General features: G+C 38.2%; 1 protein-coding gene across 16 annotated transcripts in view; it reads right to left on the bottom strand.

The window, feature by feature from the left end:
* Nucleotides 1–18576, bottom strand: part of Pam (peptidylglycine alpha-amidating monooxygenase) — a 281804-nt gene that overhangs the window by 103566 nt on the left and 159662 nt on the right. For all 16 annotated transcript variants that reach the window (XM_006985735.4, XM_006985733.4, XM_006985738.4 and 13 more), the window contains exons 5-6: nucleotides 12257–12344; nucleotides 162–247 (exon numbers count right to left, since the gene is read on the bottom strand). In XM_006985735.4, the coding sequence (XP_006985797.1) occupies nucleotides 162–247; nucleotides 12257–12344 (174 nt within the window). The remainder of the gene's footprint in view (nucleotides 1–161; nucleotides 248–12256; nucleotides 12345–18576) is intronic.

Raw genomic sequence — 18576 nt, 5'->3', positions numbered from 1 at the left:
AGAGGTGAGAAAACGTGGTCAACTACCTTTCAGTACAAAGTAGGTGATGCTGACACTTTTAATGAGAAATTGCAATATGGATCATAGGTAAGAACTTTTAGAAATGACCATTAACAAGCCAATGAACACGAGTTAGACTATACAAGACATTTCAGATGTACCTTTGGGGAGCCGGGTGGGAGGAGCATTTCTTGCCCAGGCATATAGAATATTGGCTTTATCTGTGCAGGTTCCTTCATCACAAAACCTGAAAAAGAAAGTAGCAGTAATGACTACTTAGGTAGTGAAATATTTAAACAGTACCATATTTGGGCAGATATTTAAAAGTCAAACACATTAATATATATTTATTGTATTTTTAGGCTTAATAACCTAATGAAGCCTGGAGCAATTTCTGAATGGAAGAACCACCCAAAAAGGAAAGTGAAACAGTCCTGTGTTGTGGATATACAGCCTATGCCTGGATACACTCCTATGTGAAATGCACTCTTTGCAATCACGTGGACAGCCAATCATAACTCTAAATGTTGTATTGCATAAGTACTGTACTGCAACCTAATGAGGTGGATCTCTAGACAGAGACTGACAACAATGACATCCATGTTTTGCCTTTGGGGATTGGTGATGCTATCAATACATTTTTGGCCATCTCAACAAATATGAGCCCTCAGAAGGATAACCAAAATTTGAGCATCCACTTAAAGGGCCTTTGACTATACTACACACAGACACACAGACACACAGACACACAGACACACACACACACACACACACACACACACACACACACACACACACACACGGGGATTTTGATTATACTACACACGTACAATACTTTAAAAAGATTGTGAACGCTGGTTTGCATTTGTAAATTTTTCATGTGGTGCAAGTGCCACTTCGACTTACTGCTCAGTGTCTTACTTTTCTCTCTAATGCAGAGATATTTACCTCACACAGCTGTTCTGTAAATCAAATGAGATGTAAGTGGAAAGCTCTTTATAAATCAAGGCACTACACACTGTAATGCACTATTTAATAAAACACCCACTTTATTTAAAAAAAAAATACCCGCTGTGGATAGACTTAAAGGTGAGGGGAGCACTCAAGTACAGAACCTATCTTCAGTTCTACCCCCGAGTCCCTCAACAGTTGTGATTCTTGGAGGTGTCCATCATCCCTTGAAAATCCAGCAGCTCATAGAGAGAAACCCTTTTGACAGGGCTATGATAACGATGTATGTCAGGCAACTATTATAGTCAGGACTTCTGGTAGACCTAATTTAATATATGGTAGGTTGATGGCAAATTGCATTGTTTCTAACAATGTTATAACCCTCAGTTTGTCCTGTTATTGAATTAGATTTGTTTAAATTATGGTCAGGCTACATTTTTTAATACTGCTTTTATGTTTGTGTTTTGGAAAACTGGTGCCAAACAAGGTCAGAGGCAGGAAATAAAATAGACCATAAAGGTTGAACATTATCAAGAACAAAGAAAAATACAGCTTCTTTGGTGGTAGCTGGCTCACAAAGGGAAAAATACACTCTCCCTGTGGTCTGGAGAGATTGGAAAGGCAGAATGCTGTGGCTTCTTAAACAGATCTGAGGCTGCAGATCTGGAAATACATAGGTTACCTATACAAAAACCATTGGTAAGTCTATCCCTCTTTCAAACTCAGGCAGGAACTCTTGCCACATTTCCTGCTACAAACAGGGGTAGGGTTGGAGAAAAGGAAGTCAGTATAGATAGTGCTGTTATCTTTCAGAATTAAGAATGAGAGATCCAGCACCAGGGGGTGCCAAACGTTACATGTAGCAAATGTTCTCTCTTCTATAAATCAGGCTGCAGAGAGACTGTGTAATATGCATTGTAAAATGCACCAACCAGTTGTTTCTTACTGTTCACTGTCAAGTACGATGCACTAAAGATGAAGGATCATTACCATGTGAGAATTGTGTTTTGGAACAAATGTCTATGACATCCTAATGCCAAATGTGTTAAAGAGCATAGGGTGTTGGACAGTGCCCAAAAGTATAAACACTGTCTTGGCTTCTCTGTATAACAGTTAAATAAATGAGAATGTCAGATGTGATTAACTGTGTATCTTACTCCTTGTAGGATATTAAAACTTAAAGATTTGAGTGGCAATTTTCATACCTTACAACAAGGATCATAAATATACAAGTGCCTTGCATCAGTGTGATGGCAGTGTTAAGATAATTGATATGGAAGTCAGTTTTCAATGTATGACTATACAGAAGCAGATGGACATACAACAGAGAACGTCGGTATAGTAAATATTTCTACGCTATACATTTATGCCATTTTCTGGCTCAAAAATGTTTCAGACACTTCCAAGAAAATGAAATTGAAATATTGTAGCATGATACAAAGACCTTTTATGATATGGAACCTTGTTATATTTCCAGAGAAAACCCTCTGTTTGTGCCACGGTATTGTCCACTTCTCATTTCTCTTGTTTACACACTTCTTTTTCTTGAGACCCTCCTTCCTAGCTCTCTGCTTGGAAACTCTACACTCCACTTCAAGGCTGAATTCTAGTTTTCCTCCCCAGGGAAAACTCTCTGACCCCATCACCAATTTCCCTTCTTTAACCATAGCACGGCGCTAAGCCTCAGCCTGCTCATCCATCTCAATAAAGAGAACAGGAGCACCTGAAGTTTTATTATATTTATTATATTATTATTTATATATATTTTATTATATATTATATTTATTATATTATACAGTATGCCGCCTTCTTTCCCTTCTCTGTCTCCCCTTCCTTCCCCATCCACTCCTCATAGGGGTAAGGCCTCCCTTGGGGAGTCAACAAAGGCTGGCATACTGAGTTGGGGCAGGACCAAGCCCCTTTCCCCCATGGATCAAGGCTGAGCAAGAATCCCACCATTAGGAACGGGCCAATGTACCCAGTCCTGGTCTCTCTGCCAGGGTCCCCACAAACATGTCAAGCCACACCACTGTCACCCACATTCAGTTCAGTCTCATACAGGCTTCCCAGCTGTCAGTCTGGAGTCCGTGAGTTCCCACTAACTCAGGTCAGCTGTCTCTGTGGTTTTCCCCATTATGATCTTGACCAACTTTGCACCCGAGTGTTGAGGTGGAGCCTTCCACCCTGTACTCAGAGCATCTGCGAGTCTGCCTGGAAATTAGCAAACAGGTCGTGCGGTTTGCTTCTTTCCCTTTACACTTAAACAACGGAGTTGACTAAAAGGATACTGCATTGTCACATGTTAAAATAATAATTAAAACTTTACAATGAAAGCAAAATATAAGTGCCAGAACACTGGAATCATTACTTGCCTGGCTTCTCCTCACTCTCTTAGGAATGCTGCAAAGGGGCAACACTTTGTAACTGAGTAAGTCAGTCCGTTCTTGCAAGTCCAAAGGTCACACAGCTAAGCCACAACTCATAGTTCTGGCTGTCACTCTCTTTCATCACAACTCGTGATAGTGATTTACGGGCAGAGAATGACTTATGAAGATAAACTGTTACTGATACCGTCATACCTGAGGAGGAAATTTGTACACGCAGTTCTCAAACCCAATTTCAGGTGGGATAAACTGCTCTGACTTAATCACAAAGTCAAACAATTTCACATTCCACCTTTGTCAGGTCTGAGAGAAAAACAACGTCAAAAACATATCTTGGGACTACAGAGATGGCCCAGTGGTTAGGAATACTCGCTGCTCTTTGAGAAAAGACTAAGTTCAGTTCCTAGCACCCACACTGGGCTCACAACCTCTCCCCAGGGCACTGATGAACTCTTCTGGCTTTCATGGGCACCTGAATACACACACACACACACACACACACACACACAAATAAAAAAAACAACTTAGTTTGTGCCCGGAGAGATGGCTCAATGGTTAAGAGTGATGACTTTTCTTCCAGAGGCCCTGAGTGTGGTTCCCAGCACTCACATGGCTGTTCACAAACAGTTGTGACTCCAGTTCCAGAGAATCTGACCCTCTTCTTGCCTCCCTGGGCACTACACTCAGGTGGTACATGCAGAGACAGGCAAGCAGGCAAAAGACCCACACACATAACTGTTTTTAAATCTTAGCTAAATTCAAACAATGTCCATATATTTTTTTAAACATGTATTAAATACACGACTAAGGAATGATGACTCACAGGAAGATACCAGGATACTGAAAATAATCTTAACGAGTATGAGAACTAAGCAGAGCAGGCAAAATGAGAGGTCAGAAGATGAGTTTTGTTGGTGGCACAAAACAGTTTTACGTTCTATTAACACAAAATGGCACTGACAGTTTAATGGAGGGCAGAGACAATTAACATTTGAAGTTAAGATGGTTCTGGGTTCTTGGATCTTTCCTATGGAAGGCTTCTACCTCTAACCCGAGGGGGAAACCTTTTGGATGGTATGAATTTGTTCTGATTGTGCCAACCCTGAAGAGAGCAATCTTGTGGTGTTGAATTATCTCGATAAAGTATGAATGACTGTTAAAACACTCCCTGGCTGGACCTGCTAAAGGCTATTTGATGTCTAAGATTGCTTAGACAAGGTGGAAATGACACCTTATCATCTCTTCTTGCTAAATAATAAAACCCAAGTCTCAATCTGCATGGCTTTGTGATAATGTCAACACGATAATGGTTAGTGTTCATTTTTACCTTGACAAGATCTGGAATCACCTAGGAAACAGTTTCCAGGCACAACTGTGTGGGTTTATTTAGCCTCTGGGCATGCCTGTGAGGGATTATTTTAATTAGCTGAACTGATGTCGGAAGGCTCATCTTAGTTGCCATTTGTACCATATCTTGAGCAGGGATCCGGGATTACATATACAATGGATAAAGTGATCTGAGCACTAGCATTCATCACTCTCTGCTTCTGACCTCAGATGTGAAGTGAACGGAGGCTACCAGCTCCTATTACCTTGACTTCCCTTGCCTGCCGTATGGATGTTCCCTTGACCTGTGCGTTGTAATAAATCCCTTTCCCTGAGTTGCTTTTGTAAGGGACTTTTAATACATCAATAGAAAAAGGAAGTAATACAGGTAGGCCGTAAATCCCAGCTGGAATGCATTAGGTATCTAGCGACCATAGCCAGAAAAGTTAACATAAAGTTAGAGATGTTTTGCTTTTTTATTTGTGTTTGTTGAAACACAACATAATAATTAATGGCATGGGTAGAATAGTGTCACCTTTCAAAATTGCACTCACCAGAGTTAAATATCCAAATATAATTAATTGCTTTATAACCTATAGACTATTTCTGCCAATTCAGATAATCCTATGTGAACTTCAGTGCAGTAGTTATGCATTCGCACAGTAATTCAAAAACACCTAATTAGAAAGCTAAGTTGAACGGTAGCAGCTGGATGAACGACATCATAGGAACAGCCCCTGAGACCCTCTCATCCCAATGAGAGAGTCAATGAAGGCTGTAAGAACAGAGGGTACGCAGCCCAATTTCTCAGTCCAAATAAAGCCATCCCTTCTATGGAGGCACCATGCCAAGCACGGTAGGTCACAGAGCTCACTCTTTCACAGCCCAGTAAGGCAGGGGTAGAAGCCCTGGGTGTGGTGACACATGCTTTTGATCCAAGCATTCTGGAGACAGAGGCAGGCAGATCTCTGTGAATTCAAGGCCAGCCTGGTCAACAAATGGAGTTCCAAGGACAGCCAGGGATCTTACACAGAGAAACCATGTCTTGAAAATCCAAACAAGAAAACCAAACCCAGCATATCCTGTCTGTACTTTCAGGAGGGGAGGCTAAAATCTTTTTAGATTATGGATTAGCTGATAGAAAAATGTATGCCGTAAATCAAACAGTGAAGGGAAAGAAGAATAGGAACCTCACTTACACAACTTAAGTAAAACATGGCTCTCTAAACAGATGAAGATAGTTTTCTTCTATATCCCAGAATTATATATATATTCCAGCTATTATTTGGCTTAAAAAGGCTTACTGGGAAATGTTATCATTTTTACTATTTTCTACAGAGAAAATGTTTTCCAGTTTCAAATAACTCTGGACTTTGGAATTATAACCTGTTTTTATGTTAAAAAAAAAAACATTTAAGTGAAAAATGCTGAAGGACCACTGAACTCAATGTTGTACTTACATATCTATATCTGTATAAAATAATGATTATAAATGTTTGTTTAAAAAGGGGAAGTGCAAATGTGAATTTAACAAGAAGTTGTGGATTTTCAACACTGTACACAAACTCCTTTGTTACAAATAAATACTTACGCTTCTAATAAATAAATAAATAAATAAATAAACAAACAAATAAATAAAAACTTTTAAAAAAAAGAAAACCAAAACAAAACAAAAATAGCCCTGCGACAATTACTAAGGCAAAATTTGAACCCAAGATATTCAATAATGTTTTATGGCATAATGTCACTACTTTGTTTAACTCAGATGCTAATCTTGTAAGGAAAGATAACCAAAATTGCACAGTGTGTTTCATTTAAAAATATTTATTTTATGTGTATGGCTGTTTTGCTGTGTTGATGTCAAAGAGAGTGTCTAATCCCTTGGAACTGGAGTCACTGACAGTTATGAGCTGCATATGCATGCTGGGAATTGAACCCAGGTCCTCTTCCTCTGGAAGAACATCTTAACTGCTGAACCATATCTCTAGCTCCCCGAGCCTCTTGTGTGTTTTTATTTTTTATTATTAGAAACTGTCAAAATGTTTACAAGCACAGCACTAGTAACTTAAGTAGATGATAAAGAGCTCCTTCCACCAACTCCATAACTACAATTATTAGCTAAGGAACATAATCATTGTTGACACAGAGCAGATACCACCTGTATCTTAACCAATGGATATAGGTTTTCTATCCTAATATAACTCAGATACAATATTAAGGTAAAATAAAGGAAGTGGCAAGGTAAGGATGAAGTTCAGTTGGTAGAGTTCTTGCCTAGTTTGTAAGAGGGCAAGGGTCCAATCCCTACAGTGACATAAGCAAGAATAGGTGGTTTAATCCTAGCACTCGTGAGATGGAGGCAAGAATCAGGTCAAGGTCAGCAAGGAGTAGAGACCCTGTCTAAATCAATCAATCAATACATAAATAAAGGACAATATAGACTGTTAATTCTAGTTCAGTAAAAACTTGTAACAAAAGACTACACTTAAATGCATATCACATGGTGCCTAAAATTAAGGATGGTATGAGTTTTGGAGGTTTGCTATTTTTGTTTTGCTGAGAAGGATGCTCTATTTGTCTAATTTTTAGAAGTTTCTTCCATGAGAAGAAACAAAGAAAGTACTGCAGAAAACACTTTGAATGTTGCCCTGGACGGTTCGATGGTGAGTGTCCAGGATGCAGAAAAGCTGTCAAAGGCAGTGTATGCAAATCCTGATTTCCACAATCATTATGATCGGGAGGCAGGCAGCAGAACTGTGGCCTTATCTAGCAACTGTCATCACTAAGATAAAAAGATATTGAAATGAGCAACCAAGCAGAGTGCGTCTCACACAGGCTTATATATGCACTAGCTACTTTCTCTCCTTCTCCTCATCAGCATCTATAACCCTGTGGAGACGGTGGCATTTAAAAAAGACACAGCAGGTGGTTAATAAATAGAAGCAGTTGAAAGGGATTTAAGCTAATACTTCAGAGGATGGTGAAGCGATCTACAACTTTAGCTAGAGAATGATGCTAAGTCAGAACAGCTGGAAATGGCCTCCTTTAGCCAGCTGGGACTCTCCTTTTTTAAAAAAACATCAAAAGACTTGTAGAAGCCCTCTTTGATTTTAAAGATGAGCTGGTCATAAGTATCACTAGGAATAGTTTAAAAATTAAAAATTAATTATAAGAACTAAAAATAGTTTTCGCTTTGCACAGACAACCACGCTGAAGCAAACGGCTGGATATTAAAAGCTCCACAAACTCACAACAGCCTAATATTTTGGTGTTTTTGGTCATCTAAACAATTTAACTGATGCCCAAATATCATAAACGTGTTCATATTAGTGGGGTACTGTGCAATGGTTGATGTTTCATTTGGGTTACACATATGTATCCCCTCTAACATTCAAAACATTTATCAAACTTATGAAACAAACCCTCTATCATCTTGAAGTATATAGCATATAATTATTATCTGTAGTCACTGTTCTCTACATTAGTACCCCAATTCACTTAGTATTTTGAAAAAAAAATCTTAGTTTGCCTTAAGTTGTTTAATCACCACATTCTGCACTGAACAGAACAGAAAAATGTAGAATCCTACAATCACATTTTTTTTAAAGCACTCCAAGGTACAGAGATGGTTTGCCAGTTAAGAGTACTTCCTGCTCTTACAAAGGACTTGAGTTCAGTTCCTATTACCTCCATGGCTGCTCACACAGGTCTCTGTAACACTAGTCCCGGGGATCCAACACTCTCTTCTGGCTTTTGGGGCATCATGCATAAGCATGGTACACATACATGCATGTAGGTGAACACAGACACACCACAGAAAATAAATCTTAAAAAAATATAGTATTCCAAAACTATTACCCCAAATGCCATATATTCATCTAAATAAAAATCTTGATTTTTTTTTTCAAATCTTTAAACTCTCAGTGCATACCTACTTATTGGTTAAAGTACTGTTAGACTGAAGATGCAGTAATGCACTCATAGAACAGAACTATGCGAATTACATTTTCTAAGACCTACATAGTCGTTAGTTATTAGTAGAGATCTGTCCATTTACATGCATCAGTGTTAATAACCTACATTTTCTTTTTATCCCTAAAAGACGGGCTGGAGATGTGTAGAGTGGCTGAGCTCTTGCTTAGGCTCATTTCAACCAACAAATCACACTACTACCAGCTTTGCTCCCATCTTCCTGCTCTTCCTCACCACTGGGCCCTGGATGTAGCTAATTGTCTTCTGCATTAACGGGGGGAGGGGATGGGGTTGGGGGGTGGTGACTGAAGGCAATTATGTTACTTCTGACAGGTACTTCTGACTTCTTACATGGGTCATCAGAGAGGCTGCTTTTCAATCAGCTGGTCCCTATGTGCATCCTCCAGAGGTATGTTAATTTGGAATTGAGCATCAGGCCCACTCTAACCATAAAGAGACCACCCCACAGTATATTAAAAGGTTTGCATCAATGTATGCGATTTAAGTGCACATGCATATAATTAACTAGACACATTAACAGTGTGAGCCGCTAATTTGGAACGAGACACAAAAGACTAGAATGTGTGTGGAAGGGGAAAAAAAACTTTAAAATTAAAATGACTACATAATGAAAACTGCTTCATGCTGTGTCTACTGTTCTCATGTAAACTTAATATAACTGTAAATATATTTTAATGAACAGTAGAAAGAGGCAATTACAGAGAGCAAAGGAGGGCAGCTCCACAGTGAAACATCAGAACGGCTCCTTGCCTTCATATTAAAAGTGGTGCCTGAAGACAGAGGGTGAATTATAACTTCATAATTTCAGGCGAAAAATGCTTTCTATAGTAAAGACACATTTGCCAATGAGCTGGTAGCGAAAACAAAACCCCATGTGAAAAAGGCATGGGGGCGGGGATGACGGAAGAGGATCTTACTAGCAAACAGAAAACAGGAAATCCAAGCTTGACTGGCAAAAATTATATATATCTTATTAGGTGTTTACATTTCGTTAAAATAGCTTTGTGTTACTTGAAGAATTTTTCTAGAGCATAAACTAGTTATTGATATTATTAAGTATCAAAAAATGAATACAGACAATCACACTGAAAAACACACATGAGAGTTTGGAGAGCCTTCTATCTTGGAAGAGTTGGATGATAGATTTGCAACCTAAATGAGTATGATAAATCTCCTCACTCAAACTTCAGGAGAGAATACAGAATTTTGGACACTGACATATTTTTTTGGTATTAGTGTGACCCAGGTGGGAGGTAAGCAAGACAAATGATGGACCAACATCACAGACTATCTCTAGTGCTGAGCCTGCAAGGCAGTGGGGGTGGAAGGTAAAATGTCCTTTGAAGCAACCTGGAAGTTCAGCCCATGAAGTGCCATGAATTCTGATTTTTTAAAGAGAGGAATGGAGCTTGCCAGATATTGGAGAGAAAATAATCTATATTAACTTTAAATGGAATGCAAGGCTAGACTTTAAAGCCAAAGTGAGTAGGGCAGTTTTACTTAATGCATTCTTCTACTTTGCATATTGAAAAGCTTCCATATCTACTTTCAAATGTTAAATGAAGACTTCGGGGTTGGTTAAAAGAAGATGAATAATAGCATCAATTATTTTCCTTGTTTTATGGTTACACAGTCAATTATTACAAATCTATAGATTAAATGGGAATGTGAGCTACCAGGCAGATATTTTAAATTACATTAGAAATGATACAGATTGGTGCTATGCCGAAATTCTAATTACGCAGTGGTACATCACACCGACAAAGCACAGCAGCTGTGTGCTTGGGGTGAGCCAATCTCTGCACGTGCCTCCAACTCCTGCTGGTCTCACCTTTCTCGGCTGATTCACAGAAGGTATGCAATGCATATTTACAGACTTCTGGGACTTTAGCATAAAGGAGGTTTTATGATTGACCTAGCATAGATCTAAAATCAATAAACCAAATAAGCTAAGAGGCCTCCCCAGGGCATCCAGTGCTGGGCTTGCTGCTTTTTCATTCTTTTCTGTTGTCTTTCAAATACTAATTTTAGCAAAACAATATACGTAGAGACAGCAATTACCACCCAATTCTGCTTTCACTTGTATTTTCTTACCCACCCCCACCAAATATGGACATCTTCAGCACGATATTTTATATATAAAGTTTCAAAATAGTACATTTCAGAATACCATTAAATATTTTAAGTGACAAAACAATGCAATTTCCTTGGCATTCCCTTGATATGAGAACAGCAAACAGAGAACTTGCATCTTATATAAATTTCTAGCACATATGAAGAGTTTATATTCCTTCTAGCTATTTAATAATTCTAATCTAAAAGACTATATTGCTAATTACAGAAGGAATATTTTTGAAGCATACAAAATAAAGGGTGTGATTTATAGAATAAGATTCAGAAAAGGCTGTCAAAGAATAATCTTTAAATGTGGAATTTTATTTACAAAAATTTACTAAGGAGATAAAACAATAATGTTGATATCAAAAGATATTAGATGTGATTTTTCTGATTCCATTTTTTTTACATAAACCTAGTCACATGAGTTTGGTTCCTATGTGATATGCCCATTACATCAAATAACTTAAGCCTATTAACAAATGCTTTGATGGCACTCGGTCCCTGGAGATTTCCACTAATTGCCTTGTGCTTTTCAAAGTTCCAAATACATATTACAATTGTTTATTATAAAAATGACTAGAAAGCAGTTACTGCAAGCCTCACATCATCCTAATGAATATTAGGATACACGGAGAAAGGTCTATTGGTCTACATAATTGTGTAGGAGCAGGATGTCAGTGCATGGCAAAACTGCACTCATTCCGGACTGCTAAATATTAAACAGTGATTCCAACTGTCAGTGAAAAAAAAATAAGAGGCTTAGAATGCATTGGTATTTTCAGATTTCACAGATCTTCAATAAACACTAAAGAACAAAATGAAATGGAAAATTTCGCGACATAATTACAGCATAAATTTCTTGGGGAAGGAAAACATATTTATTGTAGGACTTCCCCCACATCATCTACTGCCATTCCACAACAGGCATTTAATAACTATTTATTGATTAATTGTGGCACAATAGAAAGACTGACCAGAGTGATTATAATCATTCCTAAAACTGTAATAGCTACTCAAATTAACAGGAGACCGTATAGTCAAATTGAAAATATTTGGACTTTGGAATGAGACATTTTAAGGTATGCCTTGTGCTCCAGCCAGTTGCTTCCTTGAATAAGTTAGTAAACCTGACTTTCTAGCTTCTTGTCTGTGACGATACTTGAAATGAAATGATATATACAGATTACATAGCATAGTGTATGGGACAAAGGAATCACCAATGAACTGCTTTTGGGTGGAAATATGAACTACACAAAAACTGATAACAGAGTATCAATGATCTCAATTCACATGCTTTGTGGGGACATTTAATCACTGACAAAGACTGATATGCTACACAGTGTACTAAACAATTATGTTACCACATGATGCCAATGAACAGTGTTATTTACATGTTAATCAACTGTAAATTCCTATACAAATCCTTTATAACTTGGTACCTGTAAAAAGCACAGGCATTCTACTGTGAGTCCATCAGTCCTTACCAGTAACTTCCAGTGGATGAAGGCATATTGCATCCAAAAAGTAGCATATGATGGACAGTATCCATGCTGGCACGAGGCTTGAAGTCAACTGTCATGAGAAAATGATACATGAATGTGAATACAAGGTGTAAAACTACGTGGCACCATCACAAAAGACTACATTTTTGAACAGTATGGATATCTATATAACAATCATGCTTTGATGCTGCAATAAAAAAAATGCCCTGATATTTGATATTCTTTAATATGAGTATGAGTTAATAATTTGATGTGGGAATATGGCAAATTATTGCATATTAAAAAGAGAAAATAATAATTAATGGGCTGGCAAAGAGTGCCATTAACACACACACACACACACACACACACACACACACACACACACATACACACGCACGCACGCATGCACATTTAAAAATGAACGGTCCCTTTTAATGTGGTGAGTGCATTATGTGGGTATAATGTGAACGCTCCAGGCTATTTATTCACAATATATTTTCTTCCCACTTTCAGCAGAGTGCTGTGTACCAGAAACATTGCACAATGGTGCAGTAAAACAGAAGCCATGGTGAGCAGTCAAAACATGAGCAAAAGGATTCACAACATATCTATATCACAATAGCAGTCATTTTGCACATGCAACACACACACACACACACACATACACACAAACACACACACACACAGATAGAGATTTCCCACAGAAACAAAATACATGCACTAATGTATCTTTATAAAGATATTAAAGTAAAATTCTATCCTAGGCTAACCCAGTGCACTTGTTAAAAGAATACTGACACTTGTGTAACAGTATTTATCCTTCCTCCCAAAATCAGCAGTGGAAGATACTACAATAAGCAAAAAACAATGCCAAATACAGGCACAATTTCACAGTTGTGTTGTCGATGGTTGATGGTGAACTTTGGCTCCTGTTCATGGAAGGGATTGGTGTCCCTTTTGACCTCAATTGAAAATGCTACCTGTGATGTAGTAGTAGTTCATGTGTCACCAGTTCATACACAAAAATGCTAAGTTGTTAAATATCAAGTGTCTCTTGAAGTACCTTTTGCCTATTTTTATTTGGTTCCTTGACAAAATTAATAAAGCATCATTTGTTGCTAAAATACACACTGAGGCATGAGTATTTATCAAATAAAAACATTCTGATTCAAAGTGTGGCATGGGACTTGCTGGCAGGTCGGGAAGCACAGGACATGTACTCTGTGCCACTCTGACTTACAGTTTCACAGGAAACCATAAGCTTTTCATTCACTGCACTGAAAATAAGAATTTACAGCTGAAAAACCAAATCTTGGGGCTTTCATACCACCATTTAAAAAGCTAACAAAGAGGATGCCTAGAACACGGACTTACTATAACCTGAGGCTCTGCCATCTCTAAACAAAGAATACAATGGAACTGGGAGATTGAAACTGCTTTGGAAGTAAAGAATACGTTGAAGTTACAATAGCTCATAATTCCTAGAAACTCATGGTTTGTTAGCAGGAGAAGCAGAAGAGGAAAAGGGTGTCTGCCTGTATTGGCCACTCTCACATGGAGGACAATGCGTCCCTGCTCCCTTTCAGAATCTTCCCAGGGACCCCTTTGGAACCTTTTCTGTCAGAAGCAAAATTAAAAAAGCTCTGGAGGGTAATAAGCACTTGTCATTTATTCATCTTTTATTTAACTTAAGTTTATTTTGGCATAATATATAATTGGTAATTTTGTGTTTTATTATTCTCAGATTGATGACAGAACTCTATGGACATCTCTACTTTTAAAACTATCTATTTTTATTTTTGTTTATATGTGTTTGTATGAATATGTGCCATGTGTTTTCAGTTGCCTACAAGAGCCAGTAGAGGGTGTGAGATCCCCTGGAGCTGGACTTATGGGTGGTTTTAAACTGCCCAGCATGAGTGCTGAGAACAGAACTCAGATCCTCTGAAAGAGCAAGAAGTGCTCTTCCCTGCTGATGCATTTCTTCAGTCCCTCCCACCAAAAATGTAACTGTGACAATCTGTGAATGGTTCTCAAGTAAGGGGCTGACTCCTGGTCTCTTGCATAACTTGTATTGATTTCATCCCTTTATATTATCTGACTAACGAGTACATAGTTTTCTTACCATTGAATCATTGCTAGAATTTCAGTAAGAAACCAACAAAACTAAGAGTGGTTTATTCCAGGAATTAAGCTTTTAGATCCCAGACAATTTTTGATTCAGGAGTCACTTAAACATTTAGGTGGACACACAGGTCGGAACTGTGACTCTTTGGGGCAGGCGGGCAGGGAGGGAGAAAGAAATCACTCCATTTGGCAGTTTTCACAGATTAAATGCAGAGCTGTTGGGTGGACGGAAGTATGAACCTTGGAGAAGGCTTGGAACAAAGGGTCAGAGAAGGCCCTGAACTGTCAGGTACCTTTAGAGAACATCAGTTGAGGCTGCTGCTGAGGAACAAAATAAGAATCTTTTTTTTGGAGAAAAAAGTGAGCCATCAGTAATTTAAAAAAAAAAAAGATGCAGATGTGCGGGATCATTCACTAAGGCAACAATAAGCCGTGTCTTGGCGTTTTATAAGGAGCGGGAGAATGAGGGTGCACTAGGCATCTGCTTAAACACAAGAACCTTCTGATACCCTCTGTTCAGCAAAGGGCAAATTCTCTAACCATCTATTTTAAAAACTCTGACATAGTTTCTTAAGCACTACTTGTTTGCTTTACACCAAACCTTTACTAGATATAAGTATGATTTCATTTCTAAAATGAGAAAAATCCATTATTGAGCAGTGGCAAAAGAAAATCCCACAGTTCTGACTCATAAAACCTTTACTAAAACAAATAAAAACCAGCCCTCCAAAACCTCTTTCTTCCCGAGTCATATATTCACCCAGAAATTCAAGATGTAATTTAAATGCTAAAGAAATTATGGGTAGAAGGTGAAAAAAATGACACTAATCATCTTTTTTCATATCCTAATGAAAAATATATCGAAGTATTTTCATAATTATAGCTCAAAGTACAGTTCATTGCAAACTGGAATGAAAAATACCTCCAGCTAAAAAAAAAAAAAAAAAGAGTCATATTGAAATGTAAATCTAAAGCAAACAGCAGATGACTTACAATAATGTCATGCTTAGAAAATTCCATCTAAAGGCAACAAATGGGCAAAGAGAGTTTGACAGGCTCATTTTCTGGGCTGGTTTCGTTGCTACTTCCTATAGAAATACTGAAGCTCCACCCCTGGTGGATAGGATTAAGTCTACCGAGCAGAGGACATACACATGATTTTGGAGATCTCAATAGAACTAGAAAATCTGCAAAAATAAAAGCATATCTTCAAAGAAATTGCTCTTTTCCCCCCTCAGCCCCTGACGTCCTGTCATATGACAAAGAAAGAAAGGATTCCAGGGAAAAGGAAGAGAGGGGCAATAAAGAAAAAAGTGCCATGTGAGTGTGCTCTTCCAGTAGGCAGAATAAACAAAGCCTTGGAAGGGTGACAGATTGCTCAGAACACAGCCTTGTGAGAACGTATGCGAGTATTATAGCTGATTAGATAGCAACTGCCATCAATCTCCCAGGTGGGCAATAAGATAGCACTGGCTTACTTGGAAATGATGTGAACAGTTAAGATCACTTGATGTCTACGAGCAGGGAAAATTGTATAGGTAAGCCCTGGAAACTAAACACCTTTGAAGGAAAAAGACTTCAAAGTAGTAGCTCAGGCACATCAATGAAAGGAAAAGAGTGACAGGGAAATGCACAGGTAGGCGGGCTCCCCAAAGGGTAATGTCACCCCAACCGAAAGACAATAGTATGTGTGGGAAGAACATTAAGAAGAAAGACAGACACTGAGTTCTATTTCTGGAGTTCTAAGCAAAGCCTGTTCTAACTGCATGAAGTTCTAGGGATTCATGGCCTCTTACAGTTAGCATCAGACTACCATCAGGGCCATACACATTTCTAAGACTGTGACCTGGGAGAAACTTGTCATTGAACACTTGGCTCTCTCTCCATTTTTCCTTTCCATGTGGATTTCCAGGTCTAAGACTACATGTCAAATTGGATACGTCAAACTCATGACGTGGAAACACCGAGAAGAACACACTCAGCCTAGTGGAGGAAGCAGCGACCTGGAAGATATCCATGAACATATAAACAACACTGTTACAAATGGAAATGGCTACATTACCCTGTTTTGCTAAGGTTATGCATGAGGAAAACCACCAGTCTTAGATATTTATTTGCCTATTAAACACATTCGACTGTGTATGTGTGTGTAAAACTATTAGGATACCTGTTCTTAAGTATATTTCTATTTCTTCCTATTGGATTGATTTGGTATAAATAAATGGCATTAGTATACTATGGATATTACTAGATGCTGTCAAACAATTTTCTTCAACAGTACTTTTCAGCCTGGGTTATACCTCAGAATTACCTATGGAGTTCATCAAAATAATGTAGGTTTGGGTTTAGCCCCGTGGTAGAGGTTTGCTGATCACAGGTGATCCTAAATTACAGTCACGTTTTTAGTAGATGACTATACTCTACTGTGCATGTGTACTCCATACTCAGGTTTTGGTTAACTACTTTTAGTTAATTTTAGATTGCCTTCATCTTTTAACTTTACAGAGTAAAATAAGCTTTCTTTGAAAATAAAGTTTAAAAACAAGCTCTAAAAGATTAAAACTGAGATTTCCTAATTGCCCTACTAAGAGATTCCTAAAGCTTCCTACTAGATCATGTCATTTTTCTGGATGAGCTGTAGCCAGAAAACACACGGAGTGGCTTTTGATTAAACCTGTATCTACAGTAGAGAGCAGCTATACCAGACATTGGTCAGCAGCCAAAGGCATTTTCTGCCAAGCCTGACAAATTGAGTTTCATCCCTAGAACCCATATGGTAAAAAAAAGAACTTCCAGAAGCTGTCTTCTGACCCCCAAATATGCACCACGGTGTCTGCACCCTCAAATAAAATAGGTAAAAAAATATGATGTATTATATTAATATTTTAGTGATTCAAGTCATGTTCAATAGAACTAGGGAAGTGTACAGCCTAAGAAACTGAATAATCTGAGATATTATTGAAAAAGAAAGCCCCCTAGTTCTTAATATTACTCCTGTAAGCATTTCTTCCTACTGACGAAATCAAGATTATAATTCAAAATGGCTGAAAGGAACTGAAGCTAGTATGTTCTGAATTGTAATTTAAATGTAGGATATGATGAACCTTAATGCTCATAATATTGCAGTTCAGACAAAAAAACAAACAAAAAACAAAAAACAAAAAACACAGCAATACAATTCTTTGACAGTATGTGAGAAGCCTGAACTATACCATTGGTGATCTTCTGCCAACTGCCCCATAATATAGGGCAACCCTGCACTAAAGGACTTTCTAACTGAAGACTTTTACACAGTAAGCTTAATAGAGAGCTGCCATTAACCCTTACTGATTACAATTTATAACGAATCTGTAACACAGTTACAGGCTATCAGTTGCTGCTGTTGGAGAATTAACCAAGAAACACACTGAACATAAATTGCAAATGGAATCATCCTGATGAATGAACAAAGAAAGTCTAGCATAAAAAAGGAATTAAGCTTCCAGATGATAGGCCTTTTAAAAATGCCTTTAATGGTAATAGGAGAACGAACTAAAGAATCAATAAATAGATTTTATCAGCCAAGCTGTAAGACAGAAAATGGTATAGGCATCATTAAGCTCTATATTTGTATGTTATTCCTTTAGTGGTCCCAGATTCATTTCCTACAGAATGAAACCTATATTCCTGTTCTAGATTTTTAAGGACATTCATAATATCGGGCCATGTCCTACCTCAGACTTCAACACACTAACACCCGAAATACCCTCTGCATTCTGTAAGACAACCCAGCTCCCCAGCTGCTACAAGTGCCAACATTCATCGTGTGGTACCCTTGCCAGACACACATTTACTGCTCATAAAGCAGTGGTTCTTAACCTGTGGGTCTCAGCCCAAGGTGGTGTGTGTGCATGTGTGTGTGTGTGTGTGTGTGTGTGTGTGTGTGTGTGTGTGTGTCCAACAACCCTTTCACAGGGGTCACATGTCAGCTATCCTGCATATCAGATATTTACATTATGATTCACAACAGTGGCAAAAGTATAGTCATGAAGTAGCAATGAAAATAATTTTATGGCTGGGGGTCACCACAACATGAGGAACTGTATTAAAGGGTCACAGCATTAGAAAGGTTGAGAACCACCATCCTAAAGGCACTGAGTGAGGTCTCTCTTCCTCACATATAGATGCATCTTGAAGAGAGTGGTGTGGTAACC

The sequence above is a fragment of the Peromyscus maniculatus genome, chromosome 13, assembly GCF_049852395.1.
Source record: "Peromyscus maniculatus bairdii isolate BWxNUB_F1_BW_parent chromosome 13, HU_Pman_BW_mat_3.1, whole genome shotgun sequence".
Lineage (NCBI taxonomy): Eukaryota > Metazoa > Chordata > Mammalia > Rodentia > Cricetidae > Peromyscus > Peromyscus maniculatus.
The sequence above is the reverse complement of the archived record's forward strand: the minus strand, read 5'-3'. Positions and strand labels throughout refer to the sequence as shown.